Source organism: Mus caroli, chromosome 10 (genome assembly GCF_900094665.2).
Source record: "Mus caroli chromosome 10, CAROLI_EIJ_v1.1, whole genome shotgun sequence".
NCBI classification, from domain to species: Eukaryota; Metazoa; Chordata; class Mammalia; order Rodentia; family Muridae; genus Mus; species Mus caroli.
Window position 1 is genome coordinate 82,256,408 of NC_034579.1, and position 17,949 is coordinate 82,274,356.

The 17,949-nt window shown below is 43.9% G+C and overlaps 1 protein-coding gene across 1 annotated transcript in view; it reads left to right on the forward strand.

Annotated features, from left to right (window-relative positions):
• The window catches only part of Gnptab (N-acetylglucosamine-1-phosphate transferase subunits alpha and beta), a 71,272-nt gene that overhangs the window by 48,995 nt on the left and 4,328 nt on the right, over window positions 1-17,949 (forward strand). Inside the window, exons 8-19 of the mRNA XM_021175070.2 lie at window positions 1,964-2,125; window positions 2,910-3,089; window positions 3,287-3,457; window positions 4,824-4,947; window positions 5,918-6,121; window positions 6,524-7,563; window positions 9,475-9,674; window positions 9,825-10,044; window positions 10,880-10,993; window positions 12,493-12,578; window positions 12,816-12,914; window positions 14,799-14,966. Of these exons, the coding sequence (XP_021030729.1) occupies window positions 1,964-2,125; window positions 2,910-3,089; window positions 3,287-3,457; window positions 4,824-4,947; window positions 5,918-6,121; window positions 6,524-7,563; window positions 9,475-9,674; window positions 9,825-10,044; window positions 10,880-10,993; window positions 12,493-12,578; window positions 12,816-12,914; window positions 14,799-14,966 (2,768 nt within the window). The remainder of the gene's footprint in view (window positions 1-1,963; window positions 2,126-2,909; window positions 3,090-3,286; window positions 3,458-4,823; window positions 4,948-5,917; window positions 6,122-6,523; window positions 7,564-9,474; window positions 9,675-9,824; window positions 10,045-10,879; window positions 10,994-12,492; window positions 12,579-12,815; window positions 12,915-14,798; window positions 14,967-17,949) is intronic.

Consider the following 17,949-nt stretch of genomic DNA (forward strand, 5'->3'; position numbering starts at 1 on the left):
AAAAAAAAAAAAATAAAATAAAAATATCCAGGATCAAGGTACCTCTTAGATCCTTTTCCAGCAAGATACTTCTAGTACAAGTAATAAAAGTTGCAGGACTAGGCTGCCACCTAGTGGACAGCAGAGACTACTTCATGCTTGTTATCCCTGTCTCCTATAGAGGCAGAAAATCTCATGTTTTGAAATACTCTTTTAAAGTTCCTTACTTCTTATCTTTCACCTATTGTGTGGCTACTATGAGAGGTCTGATTTTTGATGATGTAGTTAGAAGCCAGTCCTAGGCAATTGCTAGTGTGGGCTGATAAGATGGCTTGCAGGATAAAGGGCATGTTGGGTTTGTAGTAGAAGCCAAGAAAACTTACTTCAGAGACAGAAGCTTAAAAGTGAAAGCGTTATTTTCTGCGAGCTCAGAGAGGCAGCCAGTTCAGGATCCACGAGGGGAGATTGTACAACCTTTTCATAGAATGGGAACACAAAGCTAGGGGGAGTGGGGTGGGCTGTTTGCATTAACCAATCATATTCTGACCTGCGTGGCCATCACCCATCCATCCATCCCTGCATCTCACGGGCCAGCTCTGCTATGGCAGCGCAAGCCTGGATGGATGATCCATTAAGGCTCAGAACAGTGCAGATCTCAATTTACACTTTAACCCTGGTACAATGATTGCCCAAGGCAGTGTCTGGTGCCCATTACATGCCCAGTCAATGATAAAAACTGTAGCGAAATGCTATAATTACCAAGTTAAAATGTAACACAGACTTGTAATCTGCCTCAGAAGGCTGGGGATAGGAGGATTGCAAATCCAAGGCCTCTCCATGCACCCCAGTGAGATCCTGTCTCAAAAATAAAAGTAAAGGGGCATAAGGTGTAGCTTATTCCTGTGAGGCTTCAACATTTACTTCCAAGGTAAAAACAATTTTGATGGTGACATTAGGATTGCAGGTATTTTCCCATTTAAGTTTGACATTAAATTATAATATTACAGTACTGTTTATTTACTCTAGAAATTGGTTTTCCTCACTCTAGGGGGATCTTAGAGGTGTGGTGGGGAACCCATGAACTGGAAGGAAGGGACAGAGTCTTGTAAGGAGCGGTGGGAATGCACCTAAGCACACCGCTTCCCATTCCCCAGTACAGAGGCAGGAACGACAGCTGTGGTGGCTGACTTCTCAAGGTCCTGATGTGTGCCAGGACAGTCAAGGTAAAGGAGCACAGGCAGGAGACCATGTGCACACTGTTGGGGGTTAAGAGTTAACGGCGATGGCCGGCAGATCTCTAAGTTCCAGAGTTTAAGACCAGCCTGGGCTCCAGAGAGACCCTGTCTCAAAAAAGCAAACAAAACAAAACAAAACCACATAAAACAGTTGACGGCATGCATGACGAAAGGAGGGAAGGCCACACATGGAATCCTACTGCTCTTCTGGCTCGGGGGCCACCAGGAACTGCTTAAGAACTGAGTTAGGATCGTGTGTTAATTTCTTCCCAATAGATTAAGAAGAGAGAGGCGCCAGTGCAGCAGGAGGAGTTTCTGTCTTCCGTGGGGTGGCTTCTCCTTAGTTTAAGCCGGCTCTGAAAAATTAGACGGATTTCATAAAAGCATCACCCTCTCAGAAGATCTAGCGTCTCTTGTGGGCACTGCGGTGTGGCTGTGACGCCTGAGCTGTCTTGTTCACACTGGCCTCCACCCCTTCCTGTTGCATTCATCTGGGTAACACTTGGGGCCTGTGATACTGTCTTTATGTGTCAAGATTAAAAGTTTAGAGACTGAGTGTGATGACTCACACCTGTATCATCTCAGCATTGGGAGGCTGAGGCAGAAGGGTTACCAGGAGTTTAAGGTCAGCCTTACCCTGTTTCAGAAATAAATAAGTAAATAAATCAATGAATGAATAAATAAATAAATAAATAAGTGTAAATCTGCGTTTATTCGTTGAAGTCGTGCGTCTCTCTGTCACCTCTCAGTTGCGGCTGTACTCGGAGGCCAGTGTCGCTCTTCTGAAATTGAATAACCCCAAGGGTTTCCAAGAGCTGAACAAGCAGACCAAGAAGAACATGACCATCAATGGGAAGGAACTGACCATCAGCCCTGCGTATCTGCTGTGGGACCTGAGTGCCATCAGCCAGGTGAGGAGCGCAGGCCCCTTCAGCCCAGGTCAAGGACTCAGAATGTCTGCCATTGCCAGAATCGCGCCGCTGGGGGAGCGCTCGGCTGAAGAGTTAGACTGTTTTACAAGTCGATTTGTTGCGAGGAAGAGGAGGGCTTAACTGAGAGGTGACCTGACTAGAACTTTTCCAAACCTCCATTCTCTACCCCTGCTCATTGAGAGGAACAAGGCTGAAGGGATGGCTCAGCTGTAAAGAGCATTTGCTGCTCTTCCAGAGGTCCCAAGTTCAGCACCCACATCAGATGGTTTCTAACCTCCTATGACTCTGGTTTCGAGGGATCTGACACCTCTCTGGCCTTCGAGGGCACCCACATATACATATAGTCACAGTCACAAATGTAAACAAAAATAAAGTAAAGCTTTGGCAGGCTAGAGAGCACATGCCTTTAATCCCAGCATTCTAGAGGCAGAGGCAAGCAAATATTGGAGTTCGAGACCAGCCTGGTCTACAGAACAAATTCTAGGATAGCTTTCCAGGGCTACACAGAGAAAAATTTAAAAAGGAAGAAATTAATTAATTAATTGATTGATTGATTGATTGATTTTAACAGTTTTGCCCACAGCCCGGTCTTATGAAAGCATTTCCCCAGTTGAGGTCCCCTCCTCGAAGATGGCTCCAGCTTGTGTTAGCTCGACATAAAACTTAGCCCCCTGAGAGCAGAGCAGGCAAAGGATGAAGACGAGCAGGCATTTAGAGTAGACGCTTCAGTCTTTCTGTGTCCACTATTTCTCCCATCTCCCAGTCCAAGCAGGATGAGGATGTGTCTGCCAGCCGCTTTGAGGATAATGAAGAGCTGAGGTACTCCCTGCGATCTATCGAGAGACACGCGCCATGGGTACGGAATATTTTCATTGTCACCAACGGGCAGATTCCATCCTGGCTGAACCTTGACAACCCTCGAGTGACCATAGTGACCCACCAGGTGAGTGACTTTGCACGTACGGCGAGGCTGCGGTTTCCTGTCTGTGCTTTCAGTGTGGTACAGTGATCTCACGATTTCCTGGCCCTCCCCCTTTCTACCTCCTTTCTGAATTAACAGTGTCCTCTTTTCCCTCTTTCTGAATGCCCAACCAAATCAAAGCAACTCACTTGCCCTCTGTGTGTGTTTTCTGTTAAAAGGACATTTTCCAAAATCTGAGCCACTTGCCTACTTTCAGTTCCCCTGCTATCGAAAGTCACATTCACCGCATCGAAGGGCTGTCCCAGAAGTTTATTTATCTAAATGACGATGTCATGTTCGGTAAGGATGTCTGGCCGGATGATTTTTACAGCCACTCCAAAGGTCAAAAGGTAAGAAGAGATAGGTGGGCGCCTAGCTAGAAAATCAATAGCAGATGAGGAAATCCATGTGCACATTTCTGTATTTGCGTATTAACCAGCAGGCATTTATGACTTCCAAGTCAGCAGTTAGGCGGTAAGAGGACTACATTGAGAGATTGCTTTCCCGCAGTCTCAGATAATCAGAATTCCCTTTTTTTCTCCTTGAGCCTTTGTATTTTCTACTATAACATAACCACTTTGCAACAAACTTGCAGCTAGAGTACCAGCAAAATGCCCAACATGAAAAATTAGCTTAAAATAGTGCTTAAAGAAGTGGGGAAGTGAGACTGGCAGTGCTGGCACCTTTAATCCCAGGTTGGCAGATCTGTGAGTTCAAGGCCAGCTTGGTCTAAAAGAGTGAGTTCCAGGATAGCCAGGGCCATACAGAAATCTGTCTTAAGAAACAAAACAAAACAAAACAAACAAGCTATACACGCTCACGTACACGCACGTGCACGCACACGCACGGCTGTGTTGGTGATAGCTGGGAGAGTGGGGCAGGAGCTGGAGGTTTAAATCAGGTGGTATGGGATGACCTCCTGTCTGCATTGAACTGGATTTTTTTTCCTGTAGGACCAGCCCAGGAACATGCTCCAGAGCCAGATTTCTATAGATCCAGACTCTTTTAGCTATTGGCAACCTCTAGTTTCAGTTTAGATTTTTAAAGTAAATTCTGAATAAGTGTAGTGTGCAAAGGAACAAAAAAAAAAAAAAGAAAAAGAAAAAGAAAGAAAGAAAGAAAGAAAGAAAGAAAGAAAGAAAGAAAGAAAGAAAAAAGGAGGGTGTGTGTTTATTGTTCATGGATTTAATTTATAAAGTGAACATGCACCGCACAACTCATTTGGGAGTAATTGGTAATTTGTCTAAACATGGCCTCCGCATGGAGATGACAGCTCCTAGAATCATCTTCTCTTTCCCTCAGCCTTGAGTCCAGATATTTATAAATGCACACAGGGGTTACTAGTAAGTGTCACAGCTAAAGAGTGACCGTGACAGAGTCCCTTCCTCCTTTGGCGTGGTTTTATACTCACATGTAAATCTGGCATTGGGCATTTTATGTCAAAGTCGGGGCATGTATTAACACTAATCCATGGCCAAGTCCTTGTTCCTGAAGCAGATGTTCCCATGAATCACCATAAGGGTCATGAGTGACCATCAGCAGCCAGCTCAGCTGGCCTAATGCTCCCGTGGGCATCGGCCAACCTGAGGCAGTGCCGAATATCAGTAGCCAGTCTGTGGGAAACCAAATTTTCTTCAGGCTACTTTACAGTTCAATTTTAATCGAAGAGTAAAAAGTGTCAGAACTTACTGTAGTTTCTCTTCGATTTTGTCACAGGTTTATTTGACATGGCCGGTGCCAAACTGTGCAGAGGGCTGCCCGGGCTCCTGGATTAAAGATGGCTATTGTGATAAGGCCTGTAATAATTCAGCCTGTGACTGGGATGGCGGAGACTGCTCTGGTGAGGATGTGCTGGGACCTGTTCATCTTCTCATCCTTAATCCTAGGAACACGTGCTACTGACATGCTAGAATCCAGAGATCCCTGGTCGGTGGCGCTGTGTGACCCAATTGGTTCATGGGAGCCATTGTTGAAGGCACTTCTCTGGTGTAGGTGCCGCCCTTGGAAATCTCTTTTGTTATTACTTAAAGCATCTAGAATACTCTTAATTATGTGAACCCAAGGATGGTTCTCGCCAGCTCGACAGGAGTCCAAGGCAGTGACTTTCAGTGGGAAACTGCAGTAGACTGTGAAATGATCAAAGTTATAGCAGAAATCGTGTTTATCTACTTAGCACTTCCCCCTTCCACCCACTTCCCCCACCTCCACCCACCCCACTCCCACCCCCAGCTTCCCCACCCCCACAAACTGCATGTACCTTTGGACTTGATGTTAGCACTTTTAAAAATGGGTTCACTTACTAGCTTTCAGTTCAAAATTCTAGAGCAAGAGCATTCATTACTTATTACCCATTTGAATTTGGGGGGCCCTGAGAAAGAGGGTGTTCACAGATATTATTATCCTGATGTTCTAGAAGACAAATGGGCTTGTTAGTGTGTTGACTATTTGAGGAAACGAAATGTCAAAGCTGTGTCTCAGTATTCTCGGTCAGGTGCACTTTTGTAAAATACAAGCAGCTTCAGGGAGGGAACGCAGCAGAGCAGACCTAGAACTGTTAACATGTGACAACACTAAGCCTGGGACTGGACACCGGCTTTTCTATCTTGCCTTAGCTGTCACTGCCTGTATTCTACCAGCCGATACTTCTTCTGGGGACGTTCTGACGACACAGACAGTGTCCCCTGAAGAGCGGGGAAGAGACTTTGTAGCTGTAGTTCATGTCTCTATCAGTGTAACAGACATGATGAGCTGAGCGGTCCTCTTTTATGGCTCGAAGTCCTCCAAAGGCTCTCCTTTCCTCCTCCCTCCAGGTAATACTGCAGGGAACCGGTATGTTGCAGGAGGTGGGGGTACCGGGAATATTGGAGCTGGACAGCACTGGCAGTTTGGTGGAGGAATAAACACCATCTCTTACTGTAACCAAGGGTGTGCAAACTCCTGGCTGGCTGACAAGTTCTGTGACCAAGCCTGCAACGTCTTGTCCTGCGGGTTTGATGCTGGTGACTGTGGACAAGGTATGTTTGTTGCAGTGAAAACATTAGGGACAAATAGCTAAACACACAGATACCTCTATGGTTGTCACCCTTTAAGTGACACTCGATGGTTGTCATTCTCTAAAGTAATTCTTCTCAATTGGGCAAAAAGAAAAAAGTTGGAAACTAGTCATTGAAGTTTATTGATAAAAGTCACACCATATCTTTGTACTGAGTTGGGGCTAACATTCATGTAAATTGCTGTGGTCACTTCAAATGGTAACATGAGCCATATTATACCCAAACCTTATATTAAAATTTGTGAGCATTTTAAGGTAAATTTAAAGTTATCCTTAGAAAATAAGAACTTGACCCCAGAGAATTAAGGCCAGGGAGTAAAAATGCCTAATTAAAAGGAAACCATGTTTGTGTTTTTTCCTCTAGATCATTTTCATGAATTGTATAAAGTAACACTTCTCCCAAACCAGACTCACTATGTTGTCCCCAAAGGTGAATACCTGTCTTATTTCAGCTTTGCAAACATAGCCAGAAGAGGAGTTGAAGGGACCTACAGCGACAACCCCATCATCCGCCACGCATCCATTGCAAACAAGTGGAAAACCATACACCTGATAATGCACAGTGGAATGAACGCAACCACGATCTATTTTAACCTCACTCTTCAAAACGCCAACGACGAAGAGTTCAAGATCCAGATAGCAGTAGAGGTGGACACGAGGGAGGAGCCCAAACTGAATTCTACAACCCAGAAGGCCTATGAAAGTTTGGTTAGCCCAGTGACACCTCTTCCTCAGGCTGATGTCCCTTTTGAAGATGTTCCCAAAGAGAAACGCTTCCCCAAGATCAGGAGACATGATGCAAATGCAACAGGGAGATTCCAAGAGGAGGTGAAAATCCCCCGGGTAAATATTTCACTCCTTCCCAAAGAGGCCCAGGTGAGGCTGAGCAACTTGGATTTGCAACTAGAACATGGAGACATCACTCTGAAAGGATATAACTTGTCCAAGTCAGCCCTGCTAAGGTCTTTCCTGGGGAATTCACTAGATACTACAATAAAACCTCAAGCTAGGACCGGTGAAACAAAAGACAACCTGGAGGTCCCACAGGAAAACCCTTCTCACCAACGTCCACATGGCTTTGCTGGTGAACACAGATCAGAGAGATGGACTGCCCCAGCGGAGACAGTGACCGTGAATGGCCGTGACCATGCTTTGAATCCACCCCCGGTCTTGGAGACCAATGCAAGATTGGCCCAGCCTGCACTAGGCGTGACTATGTCCAAAGAGAACCTTTCACCACTGATCGTTCCCCCAGAAAGCCACTTGCCAAAAGAAGAGGAGAGAGACAGGGCAGAAGGCAATGCTGTACCTGTAAAGGAATTAGTGCCTGGCAGAAGGTTGCAGCAGAATTATCCAGGCTTTTTGCCCTGGGAGAAAAAAAAGTATTTCCAAGACCTTCTTGATGTAAGTTAGAGCTAGCCTTGTTCTTTGTCATGCCTTGGAACATAAATAACTTTCTAAGTGGTAACGTGATAGTGGCTACCATTTATCTAGCATTTTCCTGAGACCACAATGGAAGCAAGTGCTTTTCTTGAGTGACTTTCACTGAATTTTTTCCCCAGTAACCCTAATAACATACATGCCACATAAAACGTGATTTTAGCTACGGTGAAGGTTGGGCAGGTGGGGAGAGCAGGGCTGACATCCTGTCTCCTTAACCTGTAGATCTGATACCATCCTGCCGCTGAGAAAACCTGAGGTTCAGATAAGTTCGTTAACATTTCCAACATCAATGAGACCAACAGGCCTCATGTCATCTCCGGCCTTCACGATGACATGGGGTCATTTTTCCTCCAGGTGCTGCCTCAGTGCTCAACACTGGGGAACATAAGTCACAGTCACTCTTCAGGAAGACTGATAGGCCTCTAGAAGGGGGATTTAAAGCTGATGATTGTGGCCATAAAATATCTCTGTTGAGATTGGACAAGGGGTCCCAAGGGAGATGGCCTCAGCTTTGCCCCAAGGCATTAGGGAAGGCTTCCAGGAACCCGCTCTGGTGAGCCGACCATAGACGGGTTGGAGTTGACAGGCCAAGAAAAGCTGTACAGTCAAGGATGGACAGTGAAGAAGATGTTGAAGTGGAGCCTGTGTGTCTTGTTCCTCTCAGCCCCTTTTGGGAGACATCTTTTTGCCTTGCACTTTAGGCACTTGCTAATTGAGTGGAAGGTGGCAAATTCATACCTACCTTTCCTGAAAGTATAGAAGTTTGGCTGTAGACCAGTGCAATTTTTAAGCAATAGGAAATCTACCATAGAAAGGGAAGCTCTTGAATCTCCCTCATTGAGATGGATGAAGGGCCATCCTCCGGTCGTTTCTCTAGGTGCATTAGCAGCCAGCTATATGGTTTCTGTGCTGCAGTGGTGACTCTATGCCATCTGTGAGTTCCCTGGTTGCCTCTGATACCTGTGAGGAAGGAGCCCTTGGCAGCCCCTATGTTCTTCCTAAAACTGGACATTTGCAGCATTTTACAGCTACTGCATCTCAATACAACTTATCTTTTGTGTATGTGTGTGTGTGGGGGGGGGGGGTTGAGACAGGGTTTCTCTGTGTAGCCCTGCCTGTCCTGGAACTCACTTTGTAGACCAGGCTGGCCTCAAACTCAGAAATCCGCCTGCCTCTGCCTCCCAAGTACTAGGATTAAAAGTGTACACCACCACCACCCAGCAATACAACTTATCTTATGCTTCAGTTTTTATTTCCATTGGTAGACTTGCTAGGTTTTCATCCTTGAAAACTTTGGGTCCTAAAATGTGGCACCATCTCCCAGTCCCATCGTGCATAGGAACGTAAGACAGAGCTGGCTCTTGTCTTTTGTTCACATTTTCTTCTGTTTGGGAAGCAGAAAATTTCTTCCACTGAAATATGTTCAAATTCTTTGCCAATTTTCTTTGTTGAGTTCTGCCTAACTGGTTTTGTCTTTATCATACCGTGAGCTTATTATACAGTGAGCTCAATTTCTTTTAGTCGTATTCCAAACTCAAATACATGCTCTTTGTCACCAGCCAAAACAGCTTGCTGTCTGAGGCACTATATAATTCGTATGTAAATAATTTTTCGAAATGTTGCACCAAACTGGCTTGAACTCATGTTTTCTGCAACTAGCTTTTGATGCATACCTGACCTGTCACATTGTTGTTACTCTCAAGCCAGTGCCTAAGGTTCTTAAAGAGGCCAGATGGCATAAACTTCCCTCATCTTCGAGGACTATTAGGGACCAATTGTTATCACGTTCTATAACGCTGCACGGTGGTGCCTTTATCGCTTGTTAATAGGATCCAGTCTGGACAAGGTTGAGTTGTGGACTTCTCCTTTCAGGAGGAAGAGTCATTGAAGACCCAGTTGGCGTACTTTACAGACAGCAAACATACTGGGAGGCAACTAAAAGATACATTTGCAGACTCCCTCCGATACGTCAATAAAATTCTCAACAGCAAGTTTGGATTCACATCCAGGAAAGTCCCTGCACACATGCCGCACATGATTGACAGGATTGTTATGCAAGAACTCCAAGATATGTAAGTCTTCGTTGTGCCTACGTTGCCTGCCTGGGTACTTGGCATTTGTATATTTACCCCACTGAGCCTATGGCCTTCATATCTGATGAGTCAAAGGTGCCATATAAATAAGACATAAAGACCAGAGCTCTCTGTGTTATATTTGGACAGGTTCCCTGAAGAATTTGACAAGACTTCATTCCACAAGGTGCGTCACTCTGAGGACATGCAGTTTGCCTTCTCCTATTTTTATTACCTCATGAGTGCAGTTCAGCCCCTCAATATTTCCCAAGTCTTTGATGAAGTAGACACAGACCAATCTGGTGTCTTGTCTGATAGGGAAATCCGGACACTGGCCACGAGAATTCACGATCTACCTTTAAGCTTGCAGGTAAAGTATTGTTTTAACCTTACGCTTGTGACGTGTCAAGGAAAAAAATGTAATTCTGACATTACCTCTTTTTATACTGCATTTCAAGTTAAGAGAGTTCTGAATATTTAATGTATAGACTGGTAACTCATCCATTTATTAAAGCCAGAATTAAAATAACGTTTGCAATGTGTTTTGTGGCACTGCATTGGGATTAGTCATTTATTATCTGAGGCTCCGGAGAGTCAGGCAGTAGGTAGCCTGCACATGATCCTTGTGACAGGTTCACTCAGGGCCTGCAGATGTGACTGACTGGAATCCTTCCATGATCCTTAGGAATACAAAACTCATACATAGAGATACTAACATGAATTAGTTGCCCAGCATTCTCTCTTGTGACCCTGGGCCACTTGTGGAAATGCGTCTCTCGAGCCTCATGTTCTTTTAGATGAGAATGGAATAGTTACTGTTGTATAGTCTCATTTTGCTCTTTTGAAATGTTTCTGTTTTATATTGAAGAATTTTATTGCTTTTGAACCATTTAAAATACCCATTTTTTTTAGACTTTCACATACTTTTTATTATGTTTTTCCTTTTCCTTTTTGAGATTATAATATAACTATACCATTTCCCTGTTGCCTTCCCACCCTCCAACTCTTCTCATGGTCCTCCCTCCTTGTTCTTTTTTAGATTCAAGCCCTCTTTTCCCCATTAATTGCTGTTAGATGTGTATGTGTGTGTACGTAAATACAACCTGCTCAATCTGTATAATGTTCCTTGTACACACATACTTTTTATTTTTAAGCCACGGTTTCATCTATGGTGTATATAACAGATTTGTATTTTGCTCTGTTAGGATTTGACGGGTTTGGAACACATGTTAATAAATTGCTCAAAAACGCTCCCCGCTAATATCACTCAACTCAACAACATCCCACCGACTCAGGAAGCATACTATGACCCCAACCTGGTGAGTTCCGTGTTAATCCTTATAAGGTGCCTCTCCTCCCTTCCTGTGAGCTCATCAAAATGAGAGGCAAGGTAGCAGCACATGGACCACACTGCATCTAACTTTAGAATCTCTCCCAGCTCTGCAACTGTGCAAGCTAATGTTTAGACTGGCTACGTAGATTCCATAAACAGACTTCCTGGTGACCAGCAGTGGCAGCAGGTAACCCCAGAACCCTCCCAAGAAATATCAGATGGTCACTGCTGCTCCTTCCTGGGTGTTATAGGGAACAGCAATGGGTTCCACCCACCCATTGCAACATCACTTGTCCAAAGAAGACTGTAAGAGATGTCTCCATTTCTGTGATGTGTGCACCTCAAAACTGATGGGAGGGCATGCAGAATACAGTATTTAGCATGGTTTTATAAGTAGTGTGTATGATATATGGAAAACTGCTTAGAAAAATCAGCTAATTAGGAGAGAAATGACAAGCATACTTACGAGTTGAATTATCAAAAAATTCCCAAATACGATCCATCCCCTACTTAAATACATGAAACACACGTACCTCAAAAGATATATTGAATCACAGATTTTTAGTACTAGTATCTTCCTTTGTTTTTTATATTTTGTTCAATGAATAACTTTCAAAATCAGAATACAATTCTATTTTTTAAAAAATTACTAGAGTAGGCTCAGTCGTCAAGAGCACCTTTTGTTCTCATAGAGGACCTGGGTTCCGTTCCCAGTGCCGGGGGGTGGCTTACATCCATCTGTACCGCCTGTTCTAAGAGAAACGGCTGTTTCATGGGATGTTCTTAATCAGTGAAAGGATGTTTGTGTAACCCTAGACATTTCTGCCTCTTGAGAGAATAAAGTCATTTTAAAACATGTAATTAACTAACTCATTATACCAGCCAAGGAATATCCTCAGAAGAGTTTTAAAATAATAACTCCTTTTTAAAATTTCCCCACATACCAGTTCTATCAAAGCTAATACGGTGAAAGGCATATACGGGCTACTGACTTGGGTTTTGTTTGTTCGTTTGTTTTTGTTTTGTTTGTTTTGTTTTTTAACATCTGTTATAAGCAAGACCTGGTGGTCCTTGGCCTGGATTCCCTCCACATCGGAGACAAAAGCAGGAAAATCATGAGTTTAATATCAGCTTAACTGGGTCTTCTCAGTGCCAGGCCAGTCGGGACTTACAGGGTGATGCTGTCAGAAAAGTAATTAGTTAATTAGGCCAAAGATGGGTAATTAGTTTTTCTTCATGTGTTTGTCAATGCACCCTTTCTCCTCAAGATGGAAGGTAGGCACCCCGTTGTCTCCTCGAATATCTTAGGTGTATCCCAAGAGCGTGGCTAAGACGGCAGCCAAGGGGACGGGATGCTGGGCTCCTGAGCCATTTCCCCTTCAGTATGTCCATAGCTCAGTAGACCCTTGGTGACCCCTTCAGCTCAGCCTCACTTGCTGTCTTGCTTGCCCTGATGTCTGTCTGACCCACTGTGTTCTCTCGTAGCCTCCGGTCACTAAGAGTCTTGTCACCAACTGTAAGCCAGTAACTGACAGGATCCACAAAGCATATAAAGACAAGAACAAATACAGGTAAGGAGGAAACGTGTCTTTGTTCAGCTCAATAGTTAGAAAGGCCCAGCGTGTTTATGCTTCTATGATGTTTTGTTAATTGTGCAGTCATCTAGAGGTTCCTCTAGTAATCTTAAAAGATGCATTTATTTCTGTTCATGCTGAGTCCAGTAAATACTCAGGAATGCTTCTCCTACTGAGATGTTGTTTTCCGTTTCCATCTATTTATTAAACTATTGAAATATGTTTGACAATTAGGTTTGAAATCATGGGAGAGGAAGAAATCGCTTTCAAGATGATACGAACCAATGTTTCTCATGTGGTTGGCCAGTTGGATGACATCAGAAAAAACCCCAGGTACGAATTCTTTTTTTTTTTTTTTTTCTGATTGATTATAATTTTTTTTTTTTAATTCTAAAAGTATTAAATAAGACTTACAAGGGAACAAGCAGGCATAGAGAGATGGGAGTGACATATTTAGTCTGGAGTAGTCAGAAAGGCTTCCCGGTAAAGGATGTAGTATTTCAGCTAGGTTTGAGCAAAGAAGCAGGAGCCATGAGTTCAGTTGTTGGTTCCCCGTGGACGGCCTCGCCCAGACTGCTAAGAGGTAGGTGACACCAGCTGTAGAGCCGAGTGGATGGAGTCAGGGGGCTTGTACACTGCTGTCACTCACTATTTCCTGAGCAGTTGCCATGGCACTGGATGAGTCCCTGGTGCTTTCCTAGCATGTGACATCGATGGGTCACTTGAGTGGGTTGTCTAACTGCTGGGGCAACTCGTGGGCTATCGCACAGCTGGGGCTTCTTAGCTTTTTTTATTTTTCATTTTGTTGTAACTTGTTTTTGAGACAAATTCTCACTAGGCCAAGCTGTCCTGGAACTCGGTGGAGATCCAGCTCAGCCTCAGTCCTGAGATACAGACATCAGCCACCATGCTTAGCTAATTTTCTTTTTAACTCTTTCCTTCCTTTCTTGTTCTTTGTAAGGTGTGTGTGTGTGTGTGTCTGTGTCTGTGTCTGTGTGTGTGTGGTTTGCTTTTGTTTTTTTTGAGACAAGGTTGCTCTGTGTAGCCCTGGTTCTCCCAGAACTCTCTCTGTAGGCCAGGCTAGCCTCAAACTCAAGAGATCTGCCTGCCTCTGCCCCTAGTGCTGAGATTAAAGGCGTGCACCACCACACTGTCCTATCTGTGAGTTCTTAAGTTGTTCCTACATGCTCTTTATTTTTTTAAAGATATGTTTGTTATATTTATATGAGTATACTTTAGCTGTTTTCAGACATACCAGAAGAAGGCATTGGATCCTATTACAGATGGTTGTGAGCCACCATGTGGTTGCTGGGAATTGAACTCAGGACCTCTGGGAGAGCAGTAGGTGCTCTTATCCACTGAGCCATCTCTCTAGCCCTACATTTTCTTTACTTTTCCAAGAATTGGTAGTTGGATCTGAAGGTTTTATTAAATTGGTTTGTTTTCTTTTTTTTTTTTGGTTTTTCGAGACAGGGTTTCTCTGTGTAGCCCTGGCTGTCCTGGCACTCACTTTGTAGACCAGGGTGGCCTCGAACTCAGAANCCTGGCTGTCCTGGCACTCACTTTGTAGACCAGGGTGGCCTCGAACTCAGAAATCCGCCTGCCTCTGCCTCCCGAGTGCTGGGATTAAAGGTGTGCACCACCACGCCCGGCTTTGATTTCTTTTTTAAAAGTGTTGGTGTCACGACTGGTCATAATCTTAATGGGACCTCAGCTTGTGACTTTCTCCTTAAAGAAAACTTGAAATAAGAACGGACACCCTATCCTACCTTGCTCTTGCTGACCCTGAGCCGCTCACAGCTTGATTGAGATACAGAGTCTGCACTGACGGGCCCCATCTCTGTGTCAACCATCTACAGGAGCATGTTATGGCGGTCAGGTCAAAAGCACCTGTGCTGGGCGCTTACGCTTAGTCTCCCCAGCTGCGCAGCCAGCAAGCTCATTGCCTGAGCACATACATGTAGCTGCGCTGAAGGGACGTCGTTTGTTTATTCCCACAGTGGCATGGATCTTTCAGAATTCTCTGCTCCAGTTCTCTTGTTTTACCGGGAGGGCGTTAGCAAGGACATTTTACAAAGCACTCCTCCTCCAGGGAGCAATGTCAGCGAGGGTGCCAGCTAGGGTTGCTGGTGCACTGAAATAGTTTTGGAACCCAGATTTTTTACTTATTAGAGGAGGCTCATGCGTGTGATGACCACTAACTCCCTGTTGTTTCAGGAAGTTCGTTTGTCTGAATGACAACATTGACCACAACCATAAAGATGCCCAGACAGTGAAGGCTGTTCTCAGGGACTTCTATGAGTCCATGTTTCCCATACCTTCCCAGTTTGAGCTGCCAAGAGAGTATCGGAACCGTTTTCTGCACATGCATGAGCTCCAGGAATGGTAAGTTCTTATTTTCATAAAAATGTGTGTGTATGTGTCCCCATGTACCTGTATGCATGTTTCTGTCTGGACTTTAATGTGTTATCTGCCATGTAATTTATTTGGAAAAATAGAGTTAGAATTTTTGTTCTATTAAACATTTAAAAGACATTTATGGGCATTTCGAGAGATTTGAAAAATAAGTAAGTTTTTTCAGTTTTTTTTTTTTAAAGATTTATTTTATGTATATGAGTACACTATAGCTGTCTTCAGACACACCAGAAAAGGGCAGGATCTCATTTCAGATAGTTGTGAGCCACCATGTAGTTGCTGTGATTTGAACTCAGGACCTCTGGAAGAGCAGTCAATGCTCTTAACCTCTGAGCCATCTCTCCAGCCCCTGTTTTTTTCAGTTTTACTTCATGACGCTTCATTTAATCAGCTGTTAGCTGATCAATATCTAAGTCAGCAGCAGCACTGATGTGGAAGATCTTGTCACACACTGCAAAATGCTAGGCATGTGAAATCAGCACGGGCTGGCCAGACTGCCGGGCAAGCTCTCAAAACGCATGGGAACTTCAAAGATAAAGCCTGAAAGACTGACATCTGTCAAGGGTTGCTTAGAACCTAGAGACGAAGGAGAGGGGGGAGCAAGAAGGGGGACAACATTGAAATGTAAATTAATAAAATATTAATTTAAAAAATTGTCTGAGCGGGGCGGTGGTGGCACACGCCTTTAATCCCAGCACTTAGGAGGCAGAGGCAGGCGGATTTCTGAATTTGAGGCTAGCCTGGTCTACAGAGTGAGTTCCAGGACATCCAGGGCTACACAGAGAAACCCTGTCTCAAAAACAAACAAACAAACAAAACAAAAAAACAAAAAAAAATTGTCTGCTATAGTTGGGAAGGATGAGACAAGAGAAGACAAGTTAAAATTGACATGGGGTATCATATAGTATCCTCCACCATTTTCACCATACGGTTCAGAAGTGTTTATGTATTCATGATGCTGTGTAGCATCACTCTGGTTTAAAGACTTTCCCAGCAGCCTTTGCACAGACATTTCCCCATCACTTCACCCTCGGCCCCTGGTGACCATTTATTTGCTCTCTCTGAATCTGCTTGTTCTGAATCCTGCTTATGTAAGGACTTGCACCACGTTACCTCGTGTTTCTGACTTCTTCCCCATTTGGGGAGTTTTTTGGTTTCTTAATGACAAGAATCAAGCCCCAGGCCTTGTGCAAGCACTTTACAGCCAAGATACACGCTGAGCCCTTGATTTTTAAGACAGGGTTTCTTTACATAGCTCATGCTAGTCTAGAATTCCCTTTGCAGCCCAAACTGATCTGCAACTTGTGATCTGATCCTAACCTCGGCCTCATAAGAGCTGGGAGTAATTTGCTCACTCTGAAATAGCTGACAAGTAGCAGACCAAGCCTGACTCTTGTTCACACATTTGAGCATCTTCCGTATCTGCTCTGTGTGCTTTCTTCATTTTTTTATTCACTGCCACGAGGTCGGGTGACTTTATCTTTGAATTTATGAAAACCTTTAACCCTTTGCCTGCCTCCCTAGGTCGGGTGCTGGGATCCCAGGATGAAACATATATAGTTCTGGCTTCGAGGTTGCATTCTGTTCAGGGTGACAGGCACCAGAGAGAATATATTAGGTGTGGCAGTAAGGTTTCCGATGATATTGGTGCACTGGGGATAGGAACACTGATGCTTTTGGGAAAAGGTGACATTTGGACTTGATGTTTGTCCTTATGAAGCATACCTCTCACCCCAAAGGGAATAAAAGTTTACTCTTGAGCCAAATGAGAATGACTGTGACCTGGGGGCTGAATCTAGGTTTCCCAATAATATGTTCATTTGTGGAAAGGTTTCGTGAAGTTTCTGTGGTTATCAAACAAAAGAAAATCATAAATAAAAGTACCTTAAAAATTCAGTGGTAGAAACAATCAGGTTAGCAGCTGTCTGCAAAAAATACACCTCTAATGTCAAAGTACCTAAGTTTATTCTGGAGGCAAATAAGGGTGACCATACCCTGGGAACACAGATTTAAGTTTCACCCACCCCCAACCCCCAGATTCCATGCTCCAATGTGATAATAGTTAGATGACATTTCTATAATAACAGAACAAATAAAGTCATAAATTAAGGTACTTTTAAAACACATTACTGGAAACACTAGATTGTTGGTCAAAACCAAGCTGAGAAAATGTTGCTATAGGCTTTGGTGCTATCAGCCGGCCTTCAAGGGAATGATGAAAGTGATACACAGAAGTAGCCGATACTGTCGTAGGGCAGACTGGGCAGGTCTTGAGAGCTTGGAAGAACCCGGTGGGTGCAGCTGGATAAATGAGACAGTGTTCTCGCTGCCCGACCTGTTCATTCTTGTACGTGTTCAGCTTCCCCGTGCTTCCAAGTGTTAATTCCCCCAGCCCAGTTTCTGACTTTTATCTTCAGTGGCACGGTTGAGTAAATGGCAGTTTGAGGGCTTTTCCATGGCACCTCCTAGGCAGCTGGCCTTGTGCCACCTGCTGTCAGACGCTCACAGAAGTGGATCTTGTGTACTTTCTATGGGAAGCACACGGCCACACAAGTAGATGCTGGTGCTGTAGGTGAAGGGTAGAGGGCTTTGTGGTCTGAATCAGTGGTGGGAATGACAAAATGTGTACCAGTCATTTTAACATAAAACTATGCAGGAAATTAATACACTGGCTGTTTTTCTTTATCCTAGCTAGTCCCCCAATAACGACACAGACAGACCAAGATTTATTTTCAATTTAAAGTACAATAACTAGATATTATAATTCTATTATAATCCTCTGATCTAATCTTCTATCTCTCAGCCAAAATTCTCGAGGCACTTGCATTTTTATATTGGTCTGGCCTTCTGTACTACCTGAAGTACAATATTTATTATAAAATAACAGATCTGAACTTGTGTTAGAAATGTACATTTTATTAGTATTTTAGAGTTGACTGAATAGATCCTTTTG